The sequence below is a fragment of the Patella vulgata genome, chromosome 7 (genome assembly GCF_932274485.2).
Source record: "Patella vulgata chromosome 7, xgPatVulg1.2, whole genome shotgun sequence".
NCBI classification, from domain to species: Eukaryota; Metazoa; Mollusca; class Gastropoda; family Patellidae; genus Patella; species Patella vulgata.
In genome coordinates, this window is record NC_065885.2 from 3,767,315 (window position 1) to 3,784,876 (window position 17,562).

Here is a 17,562-nt window from a genome sequence, read left to right on the forward strand (position 1 = left end):
CTAGGTCATTTCGGGACTAACATTTGCTTCATGTTCATTTCAGTAATTCGTTTGAACATAGAGGAAACCGGAGGACCTAGAGAAAAACAATAAGATTGGGCAGGCAACCTGACTCCTTGTCATGTACAAGTGTGTGCTCAAAACCACGCGACTTGACTCCATGACAGTCCATACAGCCCCCCCACCCCCACAAAGCAATAACATATTATTAGTAGGAACCTATTTGTATCCATAGTAAAGTTTAAATTATATTGAAATTATGAATGAAATGATTTGTTGAATAATTATATTTATAGTAAAATTAGTTTAAATTATGAATGGAATGATTTGTTGAATAATTTCAGGCTGATTTAGGTAAATATGTGACCGTACATCTGTCAACTGCTCATCCACATCTGGAAAAAGATGGCTCTATCTACAACCTAGCAACCAACTTTGACCCGAAAGCAGCGTACAACATTGTACAGATACCCGCTAAATCTGACGGTAATAATTTTAAACTACATTGTACACTTGCCTCTAAAAGGAATTTAAAAACAGAAGTTGTTCGACAGTCATGCAATGTTAGGGCATAAGTCCTTTTTCAAAAGGGAGGTTGGGAGGCGTTACATGGTATACCCCATTTCTCTCTCTCTCTGTTAGTTCTAAATATTAAGGCCACCTGCAGATTTCATCAAAGGTCATAAGATCTTAAGAGGACTAGCACTTGCCCTAACCCCTACACTAACCCTAACCCACAATCTTGTCAACAATCACGTGCCCTAACCCTATTTACATTTTGCAACCTTGACGAAATCTGCAGGTGGCCTTAATATTTAGACCTGACCATGTCACTATGGTTCATCCAGATTTTTCGGGGTGGTTCTCCCTGGACAGTGATGCAGGACGGAAAATCTAGGTCCCGTGTACACATTAGCGTGCACGTAAAAGATCCCTTGACAGTTGGAATTTGATATAAGAGTAGGCCGTAGTGCCACTGTCCGAGCAAAATTTCCCTCATAGCACACTGTATGGCGTATGCCCGACTTCATTAGCCAAGTTTGGAGCAAAACAGTAGGACGTTAAACCCCAATTTATTTCATTTCATTTTCATTCTAAAGTGGTCTGTATTTAAATTAAGAATTAATGATTTTCATTTCAATTTTTTATCAGGGGATCTTGATTTCGAGAATTCAAAAATTGTGGCGTCTGCTCCATCCAGATGGAAATGGAATATCAGCTATAATCATAGTTTTGGGATGTCAGAGAATTATTTCGTTATTTTGGAGCAGCCATTTGTGTACAGCATTGGGCGTCTGATATTTAGAAAATTTACAAATTCAACTATTGAGGATTGCTTAGTCAGTTATCCCGAAGAACAGGTAATCGTTTAATATGATGCGTCAGACAACTAGGTTATTACGGGACTAACACATGGTTCAATTTATTTCAATAATTTGCTTGTGTGTAGGGGTCTTTCTTTAGCAGTGGGAGGAAACTGGAGGACCCGGAGAAAACCCACGAGGTTGGACAGGTGACCCAAGGACAGACCTCATGATACAACGTGCATGTGCTAACCATTTTGCCATCCACACCCCCTCCCCCGACAAAATAGCACTGTTACATCAAATTTAACAGTGCTTTTTTGAAATCGGCAAATTGGCAGGTTTAACCACAAAGGCCACTTCTTTATATGATTTCTACTAAAACTAGTGTAAACCAGCAAAAGCGTACAATAACATTGAACATGTCTAATTATTGCACAGTTAAGATCCACCCAATCTACTAGAGGGAAAACAATCTGCTTATTCAATGAAAAGAACAAAAGAGGAATTCCCATCCATGTTACAAAAATTATTTTTATGGCTACACAAGGGGGACTATTAATGTTATTAGTTATGTAATAATTTCTTTTTGCAGTCAGTGTTCCATATTATTAGAAAGGATGGAAAGGAGATAAATGTCAAATACGTTACGGATCCATTTTTTGTGTTTCATTACGTGAATTGTTACGAAGAAGATGGCCAACTTGTCATTGATCTTGTGTGGTATAAAGATGTGGATTCCGTGAATAAACTTTATGTGGAAAGTCTTCAAGGAAATGCTATTTTGCAGCTAGGTTATGCCCCATTATTTGCTAGATTCGTTGTTCCCTTGGATGTCACCAAGGTAAGTAGCAAATTCACTTTTTATCTGAGGTGTTCGTAAGATCAGGGTTCATCTTCAGTTTATTTACCAGCCATGACTGACTAGTCGTTTGAATGGGACAAAAAAACAACACATGGTCTCTTGTATTCATTGGAGTGCACGTAAAAGAACCCTTGACAACTATCTGTCTGTTTTAAGATTGTTTGTTTTGATTTACAGGCGGAAGTAAACAAGAATCTCATCACTCTTGATACAAAAGCTACAGCAGTTTTACAAAATGATGGAAGTATTTTTTGTACGCCTGACCTTTACAATAAAGGTAAACTTTTATTAAAAGATCGTCATTTTACCAGGAGACCCTGGTTTAGGTCAAATTTTACATGTCCGTTACCAAGTATCATTAGATTCAGTAATGCAGGATGGAGGGCCTGACAAGGACAGCTGTCTAGTCGTTTGGATGGAACGAAAAACGGAGGTCCCGTGTACACATTGGCGTGCACGTAAAAGATCCCTTGGCAGTTGGAATTCAATTAAGAATAGGCCGTAGCGCAGCTGCCCTGGCAAAATTTCCCTCATTGCACACTGTATGGCGTATGCCCGTCTTCATTAGCCCAGGTTAGGAGCAGAACAGTAGGACGTTAAACCCCATTTCATTTCATTTCATTTCGTAAATTAGATTTTATTGTGGGGGGGGGGGGTGTAGCATGTGAGCGCTGTATCATAAGGTCTGTCATTAAATCAATCGTTTCGATAACCCAGTCGCATGTGACAAGGAGTCCGAGTCCTCCTCCGGGGAGAGAGAGAGAGGGTTAACATCCACTCACATAACCCAGTCGCATGTGACAAGGAGTAGGGTCACCTGTCCAACCTCATGGGTTTTTTCCGAGTCCTCCGGGGAGAGAGAGAGAGAGAGAGAGAGAGAGAGAAAGGTTTAACCTCCACTCACACAAACTAGGTCATTTCGGGACTAACATTTGGTTCAATTTTATTTCAACAATTCGCTTGCGCGTAGGGGGCTTTAGCAGTGGGAGGAAACTAATCCGTGAGCCTAATCCGTGTTACGTACAACAGGGGAATCGAAACCACACAAGTTGACTCAATGACAGACCGTATGATACAGTCTTTTAAAAGAATACTTATTACTAGTCAACAAAAAAAAAGAGAGAGACTAGGTCGTTTTGGGACTAACACATGGTTCAATTTTATTTCACTAAATCGCTTGCGGATAGGGGTCTTTAACAGTGGGAGGAGACCGGAGAACCTGGTGAATACCCACGAGGTAGGGCAAGTAACCCTACTCCTTGTCACGTACACGCAAGGAATAATTAACCATTCAGCCACCTAAAACCCCCTTTTGAAAAAGGAAATAGAATGAAAGGGAATGAGCCTGGCAAGGAACAGGGTCTAGTCACTTGGATGGGACAAAAAAAAAACTGAGGTCCTGTGTACACATTGACAGGCATGTAAATGAATAATAGGAATTAATTTGCTGTCCAGGCAAAATGTCTCTCACTGCATGGCATATTTCTGTTTTCAATAGCCCAGTTGGTTCAGAAAAGTAGGCTGTATTATTATTATTTATCTGAATCAGATGGGATTGTTGTTGTTATTATTATTATTGTTGTTGTTATTTTTATCATTATTATTATTATTTATCAGATTCAGATGGGATTGTGATGGAGTTACCACATAAATTGTTGTTGTTGTCATTGCTGTTGTTATTATTGTTGTTATTATTTATCAGATTCGGATGGGATTGTGATGGAGTTAGCACTGATAACTTATTGTTGTTGATGTGGTAGTTTTTGTTACTGTTATTATTTACCAGAATAAGATAGGATTGTAATGGAGTTAGCTCGGATAAATTATTATTATTTTTGTTGTTTTGTTGTTATTATTGTTGTTATTATCATTATTATTGTTATTTATCAGATTCAGATGGGATTATAATGGAGTTACCACAGATAAATTATAAAACATACAATGGAAAGAAATATCGATATATCTATGCCTCCCCCATATTAACCAAGAAAAACAGAGTAAGAATATTTGTACTTGTTTAAAATTCACAAGAAAAATCGGTTCAGTAGAATTGAATATATTTATAGCTAAAATATGGTGTGCGGCTTTGCAAAATATGGTGTCCGGCTTTGCAGGACGGAGGGCCTGATAGGGACAGTCGTCTAGTCGGATGGTATTAAAAACCAAGGTCCCTTGTAAACATTGCCATGCATGTAAAAGATCCCTTGACAGTTGGAATTCGATATAAGAGTAGGCCGTAGTGCTGCTGTCCGAGCAAAATTTCTCTCATAGCACACTGTATGGAGTATGCCCGTCTTCATTAGCCCAGTTCGGAGCAGAACAGTAGGACGTTAAACCCCATTTCATTTAATTCCATGGTGTCCAGCTTGGTTTCGTAGATTGTACTTCTTCAGAACTACAATTACTAATGATTTTTTTATTAAAATTTGTTATTTTTAGATATTGAAGGTTGATTTAAAAACAAGAAAATTTATTGAATGTACGGATATTGATGTGAACCATCTACCAGGAGAACCAATATTTTTACCAAAACCTGGTTCAACTAGAGAAGATGAAGGTAAGGGTTCAAAATGGTGACTCGTCTTTGGTTAGGGGCCATAAATCAAATTGTCAATTTCATTGAGAGAGAGAAAGAGAGATATTTTAACATCAACTCAACACAAACTTCAGGACTAATTTATATAGTTCAATTTTATTTCAATAATTTCCTTGGTGGAAATCGGAGAACCCAGAGAAAACCCAAGAGTTTAGAGAAATGACCATACTCCTTATCACGTACATGCTGGGAATCAAAACCACACCACTTGACTCAATAACAGACCCTATGGCGTATGCCCATCTTCATTAGCCCAATCGGAGCAGAACAGTAGGATGTTAAACTTAAACCCCATTTCATTTCATATATTTTGAAAGGTTGTGGTCTAAGGGGAGATAATATGAGGTTGACGATCATGGTGCAGAGTTACCTCCCTCTAATCAACTCAATACTATTGGATAGATTGTCACTGATTGTCATTCAAAAGTCCAAAATTTCCCTCCTAGCACACATTCTTCATTAGCCCAGTCAGAGCAGAATAGTGGGATGTTAAACACAGCTTTCTATCCAGTTACTAAACGCTTCTGAAGGATTAGTAGTAATACAATTGTAAAATTTTATTTTCAGGTGTTCTACTGACCCCAATCATCGCCAACAAACCTGGAACAGAATCCTATTTACTTATTCTGGATGCAGAAACCATGACAGAATTAGCTCGTGCTACTTTACCAGCAAAAGAAATCATGACATTAACTTTTCATGGTTTCTTCAAACCCATGTAGTTTCCATGGTTACTTCATACTTCAAACCTATGTAGTTAGTAAATACAAGCAAAAAAAATCGTTCTCCAGCATCATTTATATACGTCCAAGGTCCACATTCATAAAGTGGACATAATTATGTTGTCGCCGCTATCTGTGTGTATGTATGTGTGACTGTGGGTCCCCTATAGGGCGCAATTCTTAATGGATTGTCTTCAAACTTTGGATTGCTCTAATAAACGGTGCCCTAGTAAAGGTGGTTTCTCTTAGTCAAAGTGCTGAAAGGTTCAAATATAGTCACAACGGTAAATTTATTGATAAATGTGAATCTTGCCCTGAAGCTTTTGTTAATATTTTTTAAAGATATTTAAAGAGAGAGAATACCTGGCCTTGAGTTCACAAAACGTTCTCAGACTTAAGAATTAACTAAAAATTGTTCGCCTTATATAGCCCTTTATAAAACTTTTGTTGTTTTAGTGTATCAAATACATTAATAAGAAACTATGTGCAAAGTTTTGTGTTTCTGAATCAAAGATATTTCTCATAAACAGTGATTGAAAGTTGAGTAAATTCTGAAGTCTGAGAATTTAAACATCCACGTATAACACTCCTCCATATATTCTTTTAAAAAACAACTTAAAACACATTTATTTAATCAAGCTTTTAACTGACTGTGTATGCAACTGTTAACATGTCCATAATCTTGTTGTTTATTTATGATTACATTGTCACTTTGTAAAGTGCCCCTGAACATGTTATATGAAAGGCCGCACTATAAATATGTTGCAAAACAATAATAATAAAATGGCGTTTAAATTGATTTGTTTTAAAACATTTAATTAAGAAAACAAAATTCAATCATATTAAAGTGATTAAAGGTGGCGCTAGCGTGTTTAGGTTTATATCCGTCTAAAAATTCATCATGTCTTTGTAAATACTGAAGGAACAATATTCGACTGATATTGCCATAAGGGTTCAACTTTTACAATATTATAGTTTGGAAGATCCATCCTTGAAATGATGTTCAGAGACTTTAATATAATAATTTTAAAGTATTTTAAAATGACTAGGGTCCTGTTTCACGAAATTTTAACTAAAGATAAAATCCAAATTTTAGTAGACACTTCAATTTTGATTGGCTAAGCACTACAATCAGTCTAATATTATCCAATCAAATTACTAAAATTTGGATTTTATCTTAGTTAAAATTTTGTGAAACGGGCCCCTGTTTGTCAGGTTACTTTATTATATATGAGAGAGAGAGAGAGAGAGAGAGAGAGATGGGGTTTAACGTCCACTCGACACAAACCAGGTCATTTCGGGACTAACATATGGTTTAATTTTATTTCAATAATTCGCTTGCGCATAGGGGTCTTTAGCAGTGGGAGGAAACCGGGGGACCCGGAGAAAACCCACGAGGTTGGACAGGCGACCCTACTCCTTGTCACGTATATGCGAAACCACACCAGTCGACTCAATGACATCCAACCCCTCTATATATGATAGAAGATCAACTCAAATTACTGAAAACCAGCGGATGCCAGGCAAGATACAGTCACATTTTGCAAGAGATGGATAGAGATTTTTTGTAGTTATGGGCGATATATTTCAAGTTTCATCAAAATTGTGACCTCTAGTGTGTCCACAAGCTAAAAACATGATTTTTATACGCCCTTGATTACTTTGAAAAATCTTGTGGACGCTCTAGAGGCTCACGTTAATATCCTATGGGCATCCTCGCTGAAGGAATTCCACCCAAGGTGTCGCTAGTAAGAAATCGGTTCCATGTGACCTTATCGATGGTAAGAGAACCGTATCGGTATTAAATTCCATATTAACGACAAAAACTAACGTTTGTCAACACACCAGTTCGTAATGAATGCACAGGAAAACTGTGCTATAAGGTAAACAATAAGGTCATGTGGGACCGCATCGCCTATAGATTATGTCCCTTTATCTTTAGCGAGGACGCCCATTGACTTTAAATTTATACACAGTATTTAAGGTCATCAGACTAAGAAGTGTGTTGATTTTCAATGGCCCTTGATTACTTTGAAAAATCTTGTGGACGCTCTAAAGGCTACAGTTAATATCTGATTGACTTTAAATTTATACACAGTGTTAACGGTCAAGAGACAAAGAAGCCTACTGATTTTCACCGATTTCTGATAATTACTGCCTGAGTTACGCCCTTGATCACTTTGAAAAATCTTGTGGATGTTCTTGAGGCTTAAGTTAATATCCTATTGAATTTAAATTTATATTAAGGTCATCACATAAAGAAGCCTATGGGCCAAACAAATTCTAATGATTTTCTGATAATAACTTAATGAGTTGTTACTCTTAATCAGATTTTAGTGTATTATAAATGTTTCATTACCGACAAAAGTAAAAATTTGCGACAACTCTTGTTGACTGCCCGGACGATTTAGCTGTTGAAATTTTAATCAAAACATTGTTGGGGATTCGGGAGGCTGTCTATTTATTTACACCCTGATGAACCAAAAATTACAAGAGTTTGGCCTCAGCTCTAACAACATCTTTAATGAAGTTTGTTTACAACTAATATGGCCTAGCCTAATAGCCAATGAACTGGACATGAAATGGAGTGAAATGGGGTTCATCGTCCTACAGTTCTGCTCCTATACTGGGCTAATGAAGACGGGCATAGGCCATTTACAGTGTGCTATGAGGTCATTTTGCCCAGACTGCAGCACTATAGCCTACTCTTATATCGAATTCCAACTGCCAGGGGATCTTTTACGTGCACATCAATGTATACACAGGACCTTGGTTTTTTGTCCCATACAAACAACTAGACAGCTGTCATGTCAGGCCCTCTGTCCTGCACCAATGATTTTATAATTTCGTTAGTTACTATATTTTTTAAGCTTTCGACATACTTTTGAATAATAATTTTGTTATTACTGTATTTTTTAACTTTCAACATTTAATAAAATATATCACAACAAAAAAACGTTTGGATTTCTGTGCATTTATTGTAACCACCGTACTGGTTGTTTGAGGCTTTCAGATTTAATTAAGTCATTAAATGGCTCAACTGTTCTAATCTACTTAAAATTGGGCTTCTCCGATGGCATGCAGACTTGATTATGTTCTTGTTATGTTAATAAATGTCTAACTCTAATTAATAGTTTATATAACATTTAAGGCATAAAGAAAGACTTGCAATAGGCAGATTTAGCTCTTGCATAATGTATGTTTAATCCAAGTGAGCCGTGGGGGGTTGGATGGCTGAATGGAAAGCATGGACTCCCCCATGTTCCTGAAGCAACGACTGCGAGTTTCACAACATCTGGCCGTTGCTTGTTGATTTCACAATTCCCGAACTTATAGCTATGTTATCTACAGACACGTGAGCAGAAATGTGTTCAGTCAGAGGTTGTGACATCGCGACCTCCGCGGAAACCTTGACACAGGTAGACATTTTAGCTTGAAAGCTCGAGACTTGGTATTCGCGAAGATCGAGGAATCTGATAGGCTCACAAGTTGGGCTTGTACCCAATCGAAATTAGTGCTGAAATATGTTGGGTATTACCTGACGGCCTTGAAAAGATGTACGTAGTTAAAGCAAGATCAAGCATTCTATTGAAGATGGTGCACCAAGGATTGAGAGGTCTGTCATTGAGTCAAGTGCCGTGTGTTTTCTCCAGGTCCTCCGACTGCTAAAGACCCCTACGCGCAAGTGAATTATTGAAATAATATTGAACCATATGTTAGTCCCGAAATGACCCTAAAACCCTCCCTCTCCACCTTAAAATAGGCTATAATAGCCCTACCAACATGATTATTTAACATTTAATTTTGAAATCAAAAAAATTGGTTGGATTTAGATGGATTAAAAAGAGGCTCATCAAAATATTTTATTATCCCACTGTTCTCCGACTGGGCTAATGAAGACGGGTATCTGCCATACAGTAGGGCTATGAGGGAAATTTTGACCGGAAAGCAGCGCTACGGCCTACTCTTATATCGAATTCCATCTGTCAAGAGATCTTTTCCGTGCACGCCAATGTATATATGGGACCTTGGTTTTTCATCCCATCCAAATGACTAGACAATTGTCCTCGTCAGGCCCTCCATCCTGCACCACTGACAAGGGGAAACCACACCGAAAAATTCTGATGAACTTTCTCAGCCATCACAGGGATCGAACCTGCGAATTCCAGGCTGGAAAACTAGCATCTTACACACTTAGCCACTGTGGCTCCCTGATTAGGTTGAAATGTAGGGCGGAAAGTTGCATGTTTAGTTATATCTTCTTCCAGTTTGTGTATCTCAAATTTTCCATGATGAACCTCATCATCATACACATGCTTTTGAAATTTGAGCAAGAGGTTGCCACATATTCATTGCTCCATCTGTGGTAGAAAGCCTTCTACCCAACGAAAATTTGGGAAAACGTTAGAGCCGGTCTAAGAGACGGGAATTAACATTAAAGTCAATGGGGAAATCATTGGTGATCTGTGGCCATACAGTTAGTTCATGAGCATGATGTTTATTAATATTACAGACGTCATTATTCACAACCGGATGATTTCTCTCGCGCATGCGCAACTCATGGTATCAAACTTTCGAGACATTACGGAATTCGGATGTTTATAAGACAATTCCAGTGTTTATCCGTCGCTAATACGCATTTTGTTCAGGATTAAATGTTTTTGGTGCTTGGATTTTGGCTACGGATTACAACTTTTTAGTCACACATTTTTTTCGTTCCGGAAAAACCAGTACCGGACAGAGAAAAAATTTGCATTCACCGAATACAACAAACATGGCTCTCGGTTCGATTTGTGGATTGCAGAACATGACTAAGCTGAATTCATCTCTTCGAGAAAACTGTAATCTATTAAATAGCCAGGATTCGGCTTTCTTCAATGAAGCAATACATGGCAGCGAAAATTTTGTCACCCCCAGGGACATTGATATTTTATCGAACCAGAAAAACTTGACCGATAAAGATTCCAATGTAAAGATCCATTTTGATCATGGTACTACTACTTTAGCCTTCAAATTCGACCATGGAGTGATTGTGGCTGTTGACTCAAGAGCAACAGCAGGACCTTACATAGCTTCTCAGACAGTGAAAAAAGTCATCGAGATCAACCCATACCTGTTAGGAACCATGGCCGGCGGTGCAGCGGATTGCTCATTCTGGGAAAGACATCTTGCTAAAGAATGCAGATTGCATGAATTAAGAAATAAAGAGAGAATTTCAGTGGCGGCTGCTTCAAAGTTATTAGCGAATACCGTGTACAATTATAAAGGAATGGGTCTATCAATGGGCACAATGATAGTTGGATGGGATAAAAAAGGTCCAGGGTTATACTACGTCGACAGTGATGGCGAAAGACTGACTAATAACATTTTTTCTGTTGGTTCAGGATCGACATATGCATATGGTGTTTTGGATAGTGGCTATGCTTGGGACCTGTCAGTTGAAGAAGCCTATGACCTAGGAAAAAGAGCTATTTACCATGCTACTCATCGAGATGCTTACAGTGGTGGCGTTGTTAACCTGTACCATATGAAAGAATCTGGTTGGATCAAAGTTTCACAAACTGATGTTAAAGAACTCCATTACCAATTTCAAGAAGAAAAATCTAGAGAAAAATAAGCCTGTCTTGTAAATTCATAATCATACTGTCATATTCTGGCATTCATTGAATAATTCACTTAAACTTGTATCTTGTCTACTCAAGAATAAAATATGATGTGGTGTATATCATAATGAAGTAAAGTGGTTGATTTTTTACCTTTTCAGGTGGACACGTATATTGTCGTCGTTCCTGTCCGTCATGACGTCCGTTCACGTTTGTTTGTGGTCACTCTACAGGTCACAATTTTTTATCCAAGTTTGCTTGAAATATAGGTTTATATCCCAAAGATTTTGGTTCCTTTCAATATTGGCATGTATCGGACATGTAAATTAAATGATGGATTACGGCCCCTGATTGTAGGTTTTGTTTGTGGTCACTCTACAGGTCACAATTTTTATCCAAGTTTGCCTGAAATATAGGTTTATATCCCAAGGATCTTGGTTCCGTTCGATATTGGTTTTGTCATGTGGCACTCCAGAGGTCCTAATTGTTATCCGGTTTTTGATGAAACTTAAAATGTACATGTATGTTAAATACCCAAAGTTCTCAGTTACTTCTGATATTCATGCTTATCGGACTTTTATCCGATTTTTAAAAAAAATTGGGAATATATCACTGTGACACCCTATTGACGGTTGAGTTTGAATTTTGTGAAAGTTGGACGGAAACTGCATGACAAAATGGCCACTCCTTGTACGCAACATGATGAAACTTGGGAGTAGAGTTTCATTACATCATACCTTGACTAAGTTCGATAATGAGCATTTTGTGCTCGAGGTAAGCAGAGCGATAAGCAATTTGGCACACAGTAACTCTCCTTCTAATAAAGTAGAATGTTCTAAGATGGTGGGGAGCCATGGTGGCTAAATGAGTCAGATGCTGCATCGCCAGGCTGGTGTTCGCGGGTTCGATCACAGTGTTGGCTGAAAAAGTTAATCAGGATTTTCCAGGGTGGTTTTCCCTTGTCAGTGATGCAGGATGGGAGGGACTGACAAGGACAGCTGTCTAGTTGTTTAGATGGTACGAAAAACTGATGTCTCATGTATACATTGGCGTGCACGTAAATGATCCCTTGGCAGTTGGAATTCAATTTAAGAGTAGATCTAGTATGGCTGTCCTGGCAAAATTTCCCCCATTGCTTATCTCTGCTTACCCAAAGCAGAAAATGTTCATCTTCAAACTCCATAACAGCATTCACCTAATAAACACCTACACCAAGGAAAGTCATTGTGCCCCAAATAGTGTGATAGACGGATGGACAAGGAAGAAAAAGACTTTTTTGAATGTGTGTACCAAGTGGCGTGGGTAGGATAAGAATCGTATATTCTGTCAGTCCCCAATTTTAGGAAAAGCCAGCTTCCTGGGTCTTGGTGTCGTGGGCCCCTTCCTGACCGTTCCGTTTGAGGATCTCGTCACCGTCAGGGTATCCTGGTCCCGGTAGGTAATAGGGGCTTGTAGAACGCCACAAAGATGGTAGGTGGGAGTGTCATGCTCTGCTGGCAGTGATTATGTACCAGGGTATCGGTCGTTCTAGGTAGGCTAACTGGTATTTGATCATTAAAAACGAAACTGAAAGCCAAATTTTTACTTTCGTTTTCGTTTCATTAACGGCTAAAAATCTCAATTTTTTTCAATATTTTTGCAAATTGTGGACCTTTTCTCGACCAGTGTGTTTTAGCAAAGTGACCTCCAATTAAACCCAGATATACGACTAAATCTATTTGTTAAGGCCAGCTCAATTTTTGTCAAGATTGCAGAGATGTAAATAAGGTACGGGGGCGAGATTGTAGGTTAGGATTTGGGTAAGCATCGGGGCTAGGGTTATAGTTAGGGTTGGGATTATCGCTAGCTCTGTTGACATATCGTGACCTATGACGAAAAATTCAGCTGGCCTTATCAATGAGCACTAACCCAGATATACGCCAAAATGACCTTACCTGACCCAGGGCCCGAAGTGCCTTGTCATGGATCCTGACGGAATCCAATCAAATAGTACCTGAATCTTTTGACCCAGGGCCCAGAGTGACCTGGCGGAATCCAGTCAAAGAGTGAAATCAAGATTAAGTTTGTTGAAATTTGAAATTATTGCTGTTACCTTTGTTGTAAAGGGTTTATTTCTTATCCCATTTTACATAATTATATGAAATGTTACTTTTCTCACATTTCTCAGTAGTATGCCCTATTCGGTATTGGATTGGCAGTGGGGACAAATATAATCACCCTGTCATATCAAAATCACACTCCAGTAAATTATTTAAAGTGGATTCCATTCAGATCGGTGATTGCTCTATATCTCCCAAGTAGCAGGCTAAAAAATGTGACTGATGAATTTATGTCCGCAGTTCCCCAAATCACTATTAGTGTGGTATGACATGCCAACCAGGCCAGTAGCCAAGGGGGGGGGGGGGGGGGCTGGGGGGGTTCGCCCCCCCCCCCCCCTGGAAATAATCTTGCCCCCCCCTGACAAAAAGTTGTCGACCATATTTATAAATTACCTATGTATGATTTGAATATATTTCTTGAAAAACACTCAGAATAGTTCGTTCTTAGAACATATAATTGTCGATTTCTATGCTTAGAAACTCGTTTACAGCTACTCAATTTTCAAAATTTTCCGGGGGGGAGACCCCCGTACCCCCGGCAAGAGAGACCCGGACCCCCCTACCGCCGGGGCTGCCCCCCTGCGCCAGCAAGCTGGCTACGGGCCTGATGCCAACCCGTACGATTTGTATGCTAAAATTATTTTTTTTTGCTGTTTTGGGTTGATGTTGGACCAAGCTATCCAAAAATGTTGGGGTTCAAATTTTCTGACACCTTGATCCCAATGGGAGGGTCATTTTTCAAATCGGGCTCCCTATGAATGAGGACATGGCTATCTCCGCCAATAATGGTTGGATTTTCTGAAGTTCATTCTCGTGTTTTTTTCATCATGCCGATCCCATCTATGCTAAACTTAAAGCGATTACAAATAGTTTTCATTGAATACGGTGGGGAATACCAATTTCCGGTGTCAAACTTTGATTGATTTCAGCCGATAATCTTTGGATTTTCATGATCTGAAGTTCACTCTGGGATTTGTTTATATGCGGACCTCATTCTAGGGTTCCAATTTTTCGACCCTTGACCCCTCTGGTAGGGGCCTTTTTGAAATCCGGACCCCTCTGACCGAGTCCATGGCAATCTCTGTCAACAATGGTTGGATTTTCATAATCTGAAGTTCATCCTGGGGTTTTGTCATCATGATAGCCCTAATGCAAATGGGAGAAGTTTTCATTGAATTCCGGTGGGGAATACCAATTTCCGGTGTTTCAGCCTACCACTTTTTGTGGATATGGTCACTTTTGGGTGACTGGAATTTTCTGTCCTGAGATTCAAGACACACATTTGTTACAAGTAAACAAGTTTAATATCAAAAACAAAAAGAATCTTAACAAGCCAGAAACGAAACAAAAAGATCCTATCTTTGAAATAAATACATCAGTTATTCATCGTCCTCGTCCTCCTGCACACCACTAATCGTATTGGTACGGTCCCTATCAAAACACGTGCAGAAAGATGTACAAGGTAGACCATCTTTAGCAGCCTGTTTTACTACCACATTTTGTGAGTTCAATTACAGCACGACGGACAGGCAGATCAAGATTGGGCACAGGAACATAAATGCCCTTGCCCAACTGCCAGCCGCTGTCGTTAAATGGCAGGAAGGTTCAGGGATCGGGTTAGGTACGACTTGTCGGGTATTGGGGTGTACTTTGTTCCTGTGATACGGGGCGACAATGCAATACGAGTCAGTGGAAGCATCTCTCTCTCTCCCAAATTTTCTGAACTGAACAATTGTCATCTAAGTGCCGGTAGGTTTAATGGAACAGATGAAGAGTAGACTTGGCAGGCAAATCTCTCCAATTCCTTGACCAGCGAAGGCAAGTCACCCTTCTCCAAATTTCTTGAAACAGATGATAACAGGGTCATCTTCATCAAGCTTCATGGATGCACCAGCCCTTGCTTTCTTTGTGATGCCCACAAGTTTACCTCTCCAGTCAACACCAGAGAAGCTGCGAAGTCCAATCAGACCTTGAGACTAATTATGACTTCCAGTGACACGCACTCGCTCGATCACATCTATCTCTAGATCTCTGTGTTTTGCGGCCTTCTCGGTTACAAATCTGATAAGACTGCGAATACCGAGACGACCCCAGAAGAGTAGGCATCGGCGTCACGTGACCAAACACGTGCTTCCCGCCAGTAACTCTCAGCTACGGATGCAAGATCTTGGAGGTTCTCAATGATGAGAACCCTGTGTGGTGTAGTCTGTGTTGTATCAACCAGGCTAGCATATGACACTGGTTGAGCCTTTGCTCCTTCAACGGCATATCCTAGACTGTTTGGTACAGCAAAGGCTACACCACACAGGGTTCTCATCATTGAGAACCTCCAAGATCTTGCATGGAAGTTGTTTCTGTTGACTTCCGGTGGGAAATACCAATTTCCGGTGTCAAACTCTGATTGATTTCAGACAATAATCTTTGGATTTTCATGATCTGAAATTCATTCTGGGTATTTCCCACCGGAAGTCAACAGAAACAACTTCCATTCGCTTTAAGTGTATCATAGATGTCGGCATGATGAAAAAAAAACCCAGAATAAACTTCAGATCATGAAAATCCAAAGATTATTGGCTGAAATCAATCCGAGTTTGGCACCGGAAATTGGTATTCTCCACCGGAAGTCAATGAAAACTACTTCCAATCTCTAATATCATAGAATGGATCGGCATGATGAAAAAAACACGATAATGGACTTCAGATCATGAAAATCCAATCATTATTGGCTGAGATAGCCATGTTCTCGTTCAGAGGGGTCCCGATTTTAAAATTGCCCCTCCCAGAGGGGACAAGGGGTCGGAAAATTTGAACCCCAACATTTTTGGATAGCTTGGTCCCCAATCAACCCCAAACAACAAAAAAAAATCAATTTTAGCATAAAAATCCTACGGGAGCTGTTTTGATGACATGTCATACCACACTATATTATCATACGGAAAATGCATCTTCAAATACTCCGAGAATACGCTCTAATCTTAATACTGAAGCTTGCCAGAGCGTTGTTAGAGCATTAGTAACATCGCATATGGACTATGCAAATTCCCTTCTATCAGGAGCACCAGAATCAACTTTAAACAGACTACAAATAGCGCAAAACAATGCTGCACGTCTCATATAACTAAAACACAAGTTACAGAAACTCCATTGGCTTCCAGTTTGGGCGAGGATTTAATTTAAAGCTTTTGTGAATGTGTTTAAACTGACACTGATTCCTATACTCCCCGGCGATCAAACCTTCGTTCTTCAGGTGATCGTAGCATTTTGAGGATTCCTAAATATAATAAACGTTCTGGTGAATATGCTTTCTCCGTCAGAACAGCTAAAATATGGGATGATCTTCCAAAAACTCTTCGAGAGTCCTCTTCCATCCAAAGCTTTAAGACTAACTTGAAAACATATTTTCAAAAAAAAAGTTTCAAACGTGTAATGAAGCGCTATTATAAATCGAACAACAATAATAATACTACTAATAATGATAATCAAACCTCTGCACGCCGCCGAAATTGGCACTGTGAATGGACATATTCTGACATTGTGGACTTCTTGATTCTCCCAAAACTCATGATGGACTGCAGCTAAATTCAGAACCTATTGCCAACTTTTATAACGGAACATTTTGACTTTTAAGTATTTCAACACCAATTTCTCTTTCAAGCTGCCCCTGCATGTAGCATGGCCACATGGTGTTTGTTTATATTTTTTAGGGGTTTTAAAAAATGGGTTAGGGTTAGGATTTAGGGTTGCGCCCCCCCCCCCTCCCATATATATTTCACGGCTACGCCTCTGGGTGTGGGGGGCATCCACGAATGTTATCCTGCCTATATTTCAGCTATCATAATACACTATAATGCTACATATAATAATGAATTCCGCAGTATGACTCTCAAATCTCAGAAAGAAAATATGTGCAACGAGTCTGAGTATTTTGAATCAACTACCGGAATGATCAGTATTGTCCTTTTGGGAGATATCGACTGAGCAGGTGTTTTAATACATAGACATAGTTCACCCGGTGTGTATCATATCGACAAACAATTCCTATTCACTACTTTCCAGCCATTCCACAGAGGTGATGTCGGATTCTGGAGTCTGTAATGCAGCATATCGTAGGGTTGGTAGTTAGCTCTTTTGACCTTTTGCATAAAACAATCGCGATCTAGTGGTATACGCGTGGTACATACTACAATTTGTATGCTCCCAAGTCACTGAATAGTTTTTTATTCTAATAATCGGAATTGCCCCCCCCCCCCACCCTATAGCTGGGTTGGCGGAAGTAATTCTTGATTGGGGGGGAGGTGGGGGCGGTTACCGCAATTAATACCACGACTTGATTAATGGGGCGCCCAAAACGGCGTGATCTGTGGCGTTCCTTA

The 17,562-nt window shown here is 39.4% G+C and overlaps 2 protein-coding genes across 9 annotated transcripts in view; both read left to right on the top strand.

Annotated features, from left to right (window-relative positions):
- The window catches only part of LOC126827127 (beta,beta-carotene 15,15'-dioxygenase), a 46,646-nt gene extending 40,360 nt beyond the window's left edge, over positions 1-6,286 (top strand). For all 8 annotated transcript variants that reach the window (XM_050556347.1, XM_050556340.2, XM_050556343.2 and 5 more), the window contains exons 5-11: positions 345-486; positions 1,153-1,361; positions 1,900-2,148; positions 2,347-2,446; positions 4,060-4,166; positions 4,609-4,726; positions 5,333-6,286. In XM_050556347.1, coding sequence (XP_050412304.1) covers positions 345-486; positions 1,153-1,361; positions 1,900-2,148; positions 2,347-2,446; positions 4,060-4,166; positions 4,609-4,726; positions 5,333-5,487 — 1,080 coding nt within the window. In that variant the 3' untranslated portion in view covers positions 5,488-6,286. The remainder of the gene's footprint in view (positions 1-344; positions 487-1,152; positions 1,362-1,899; positions 2,149-2,346; positions 2,447-4,059; positions 4,167-4,608; positions 4,727-5,332) is intronic.
- Positions 6,287-10,024: 3,738 nt separating this feature from the next.
- LOC126827142 (proteasome subunit beta type-5) lies at positions 10,025-11,227 on the top strand. The gene has a single exon (XM_050556377.2). It carries the CDS (start codon positions 10,262-10,264, stop codon positions 11,102-11,104), a length of 843 nt encoding a protein of 280 aa, XP_050412334.1. The 5' UTR covers positions 10,025-10,261; the 3' UTR covers positions 11,105-11,227.
- Positions 11,228-17,562: the final 6,335 nt, after the last annotated feature.

Bases quoted from the DNA above. Each gene is read 5' to 3' on its own strand.
- LOC126827142 (XM_050556377.2), top strand. From the start codon at position 10,262: ATGGCTCTCGGTTCGATTTGTGGATTGCAGAACATGACTAAGCTGAAT.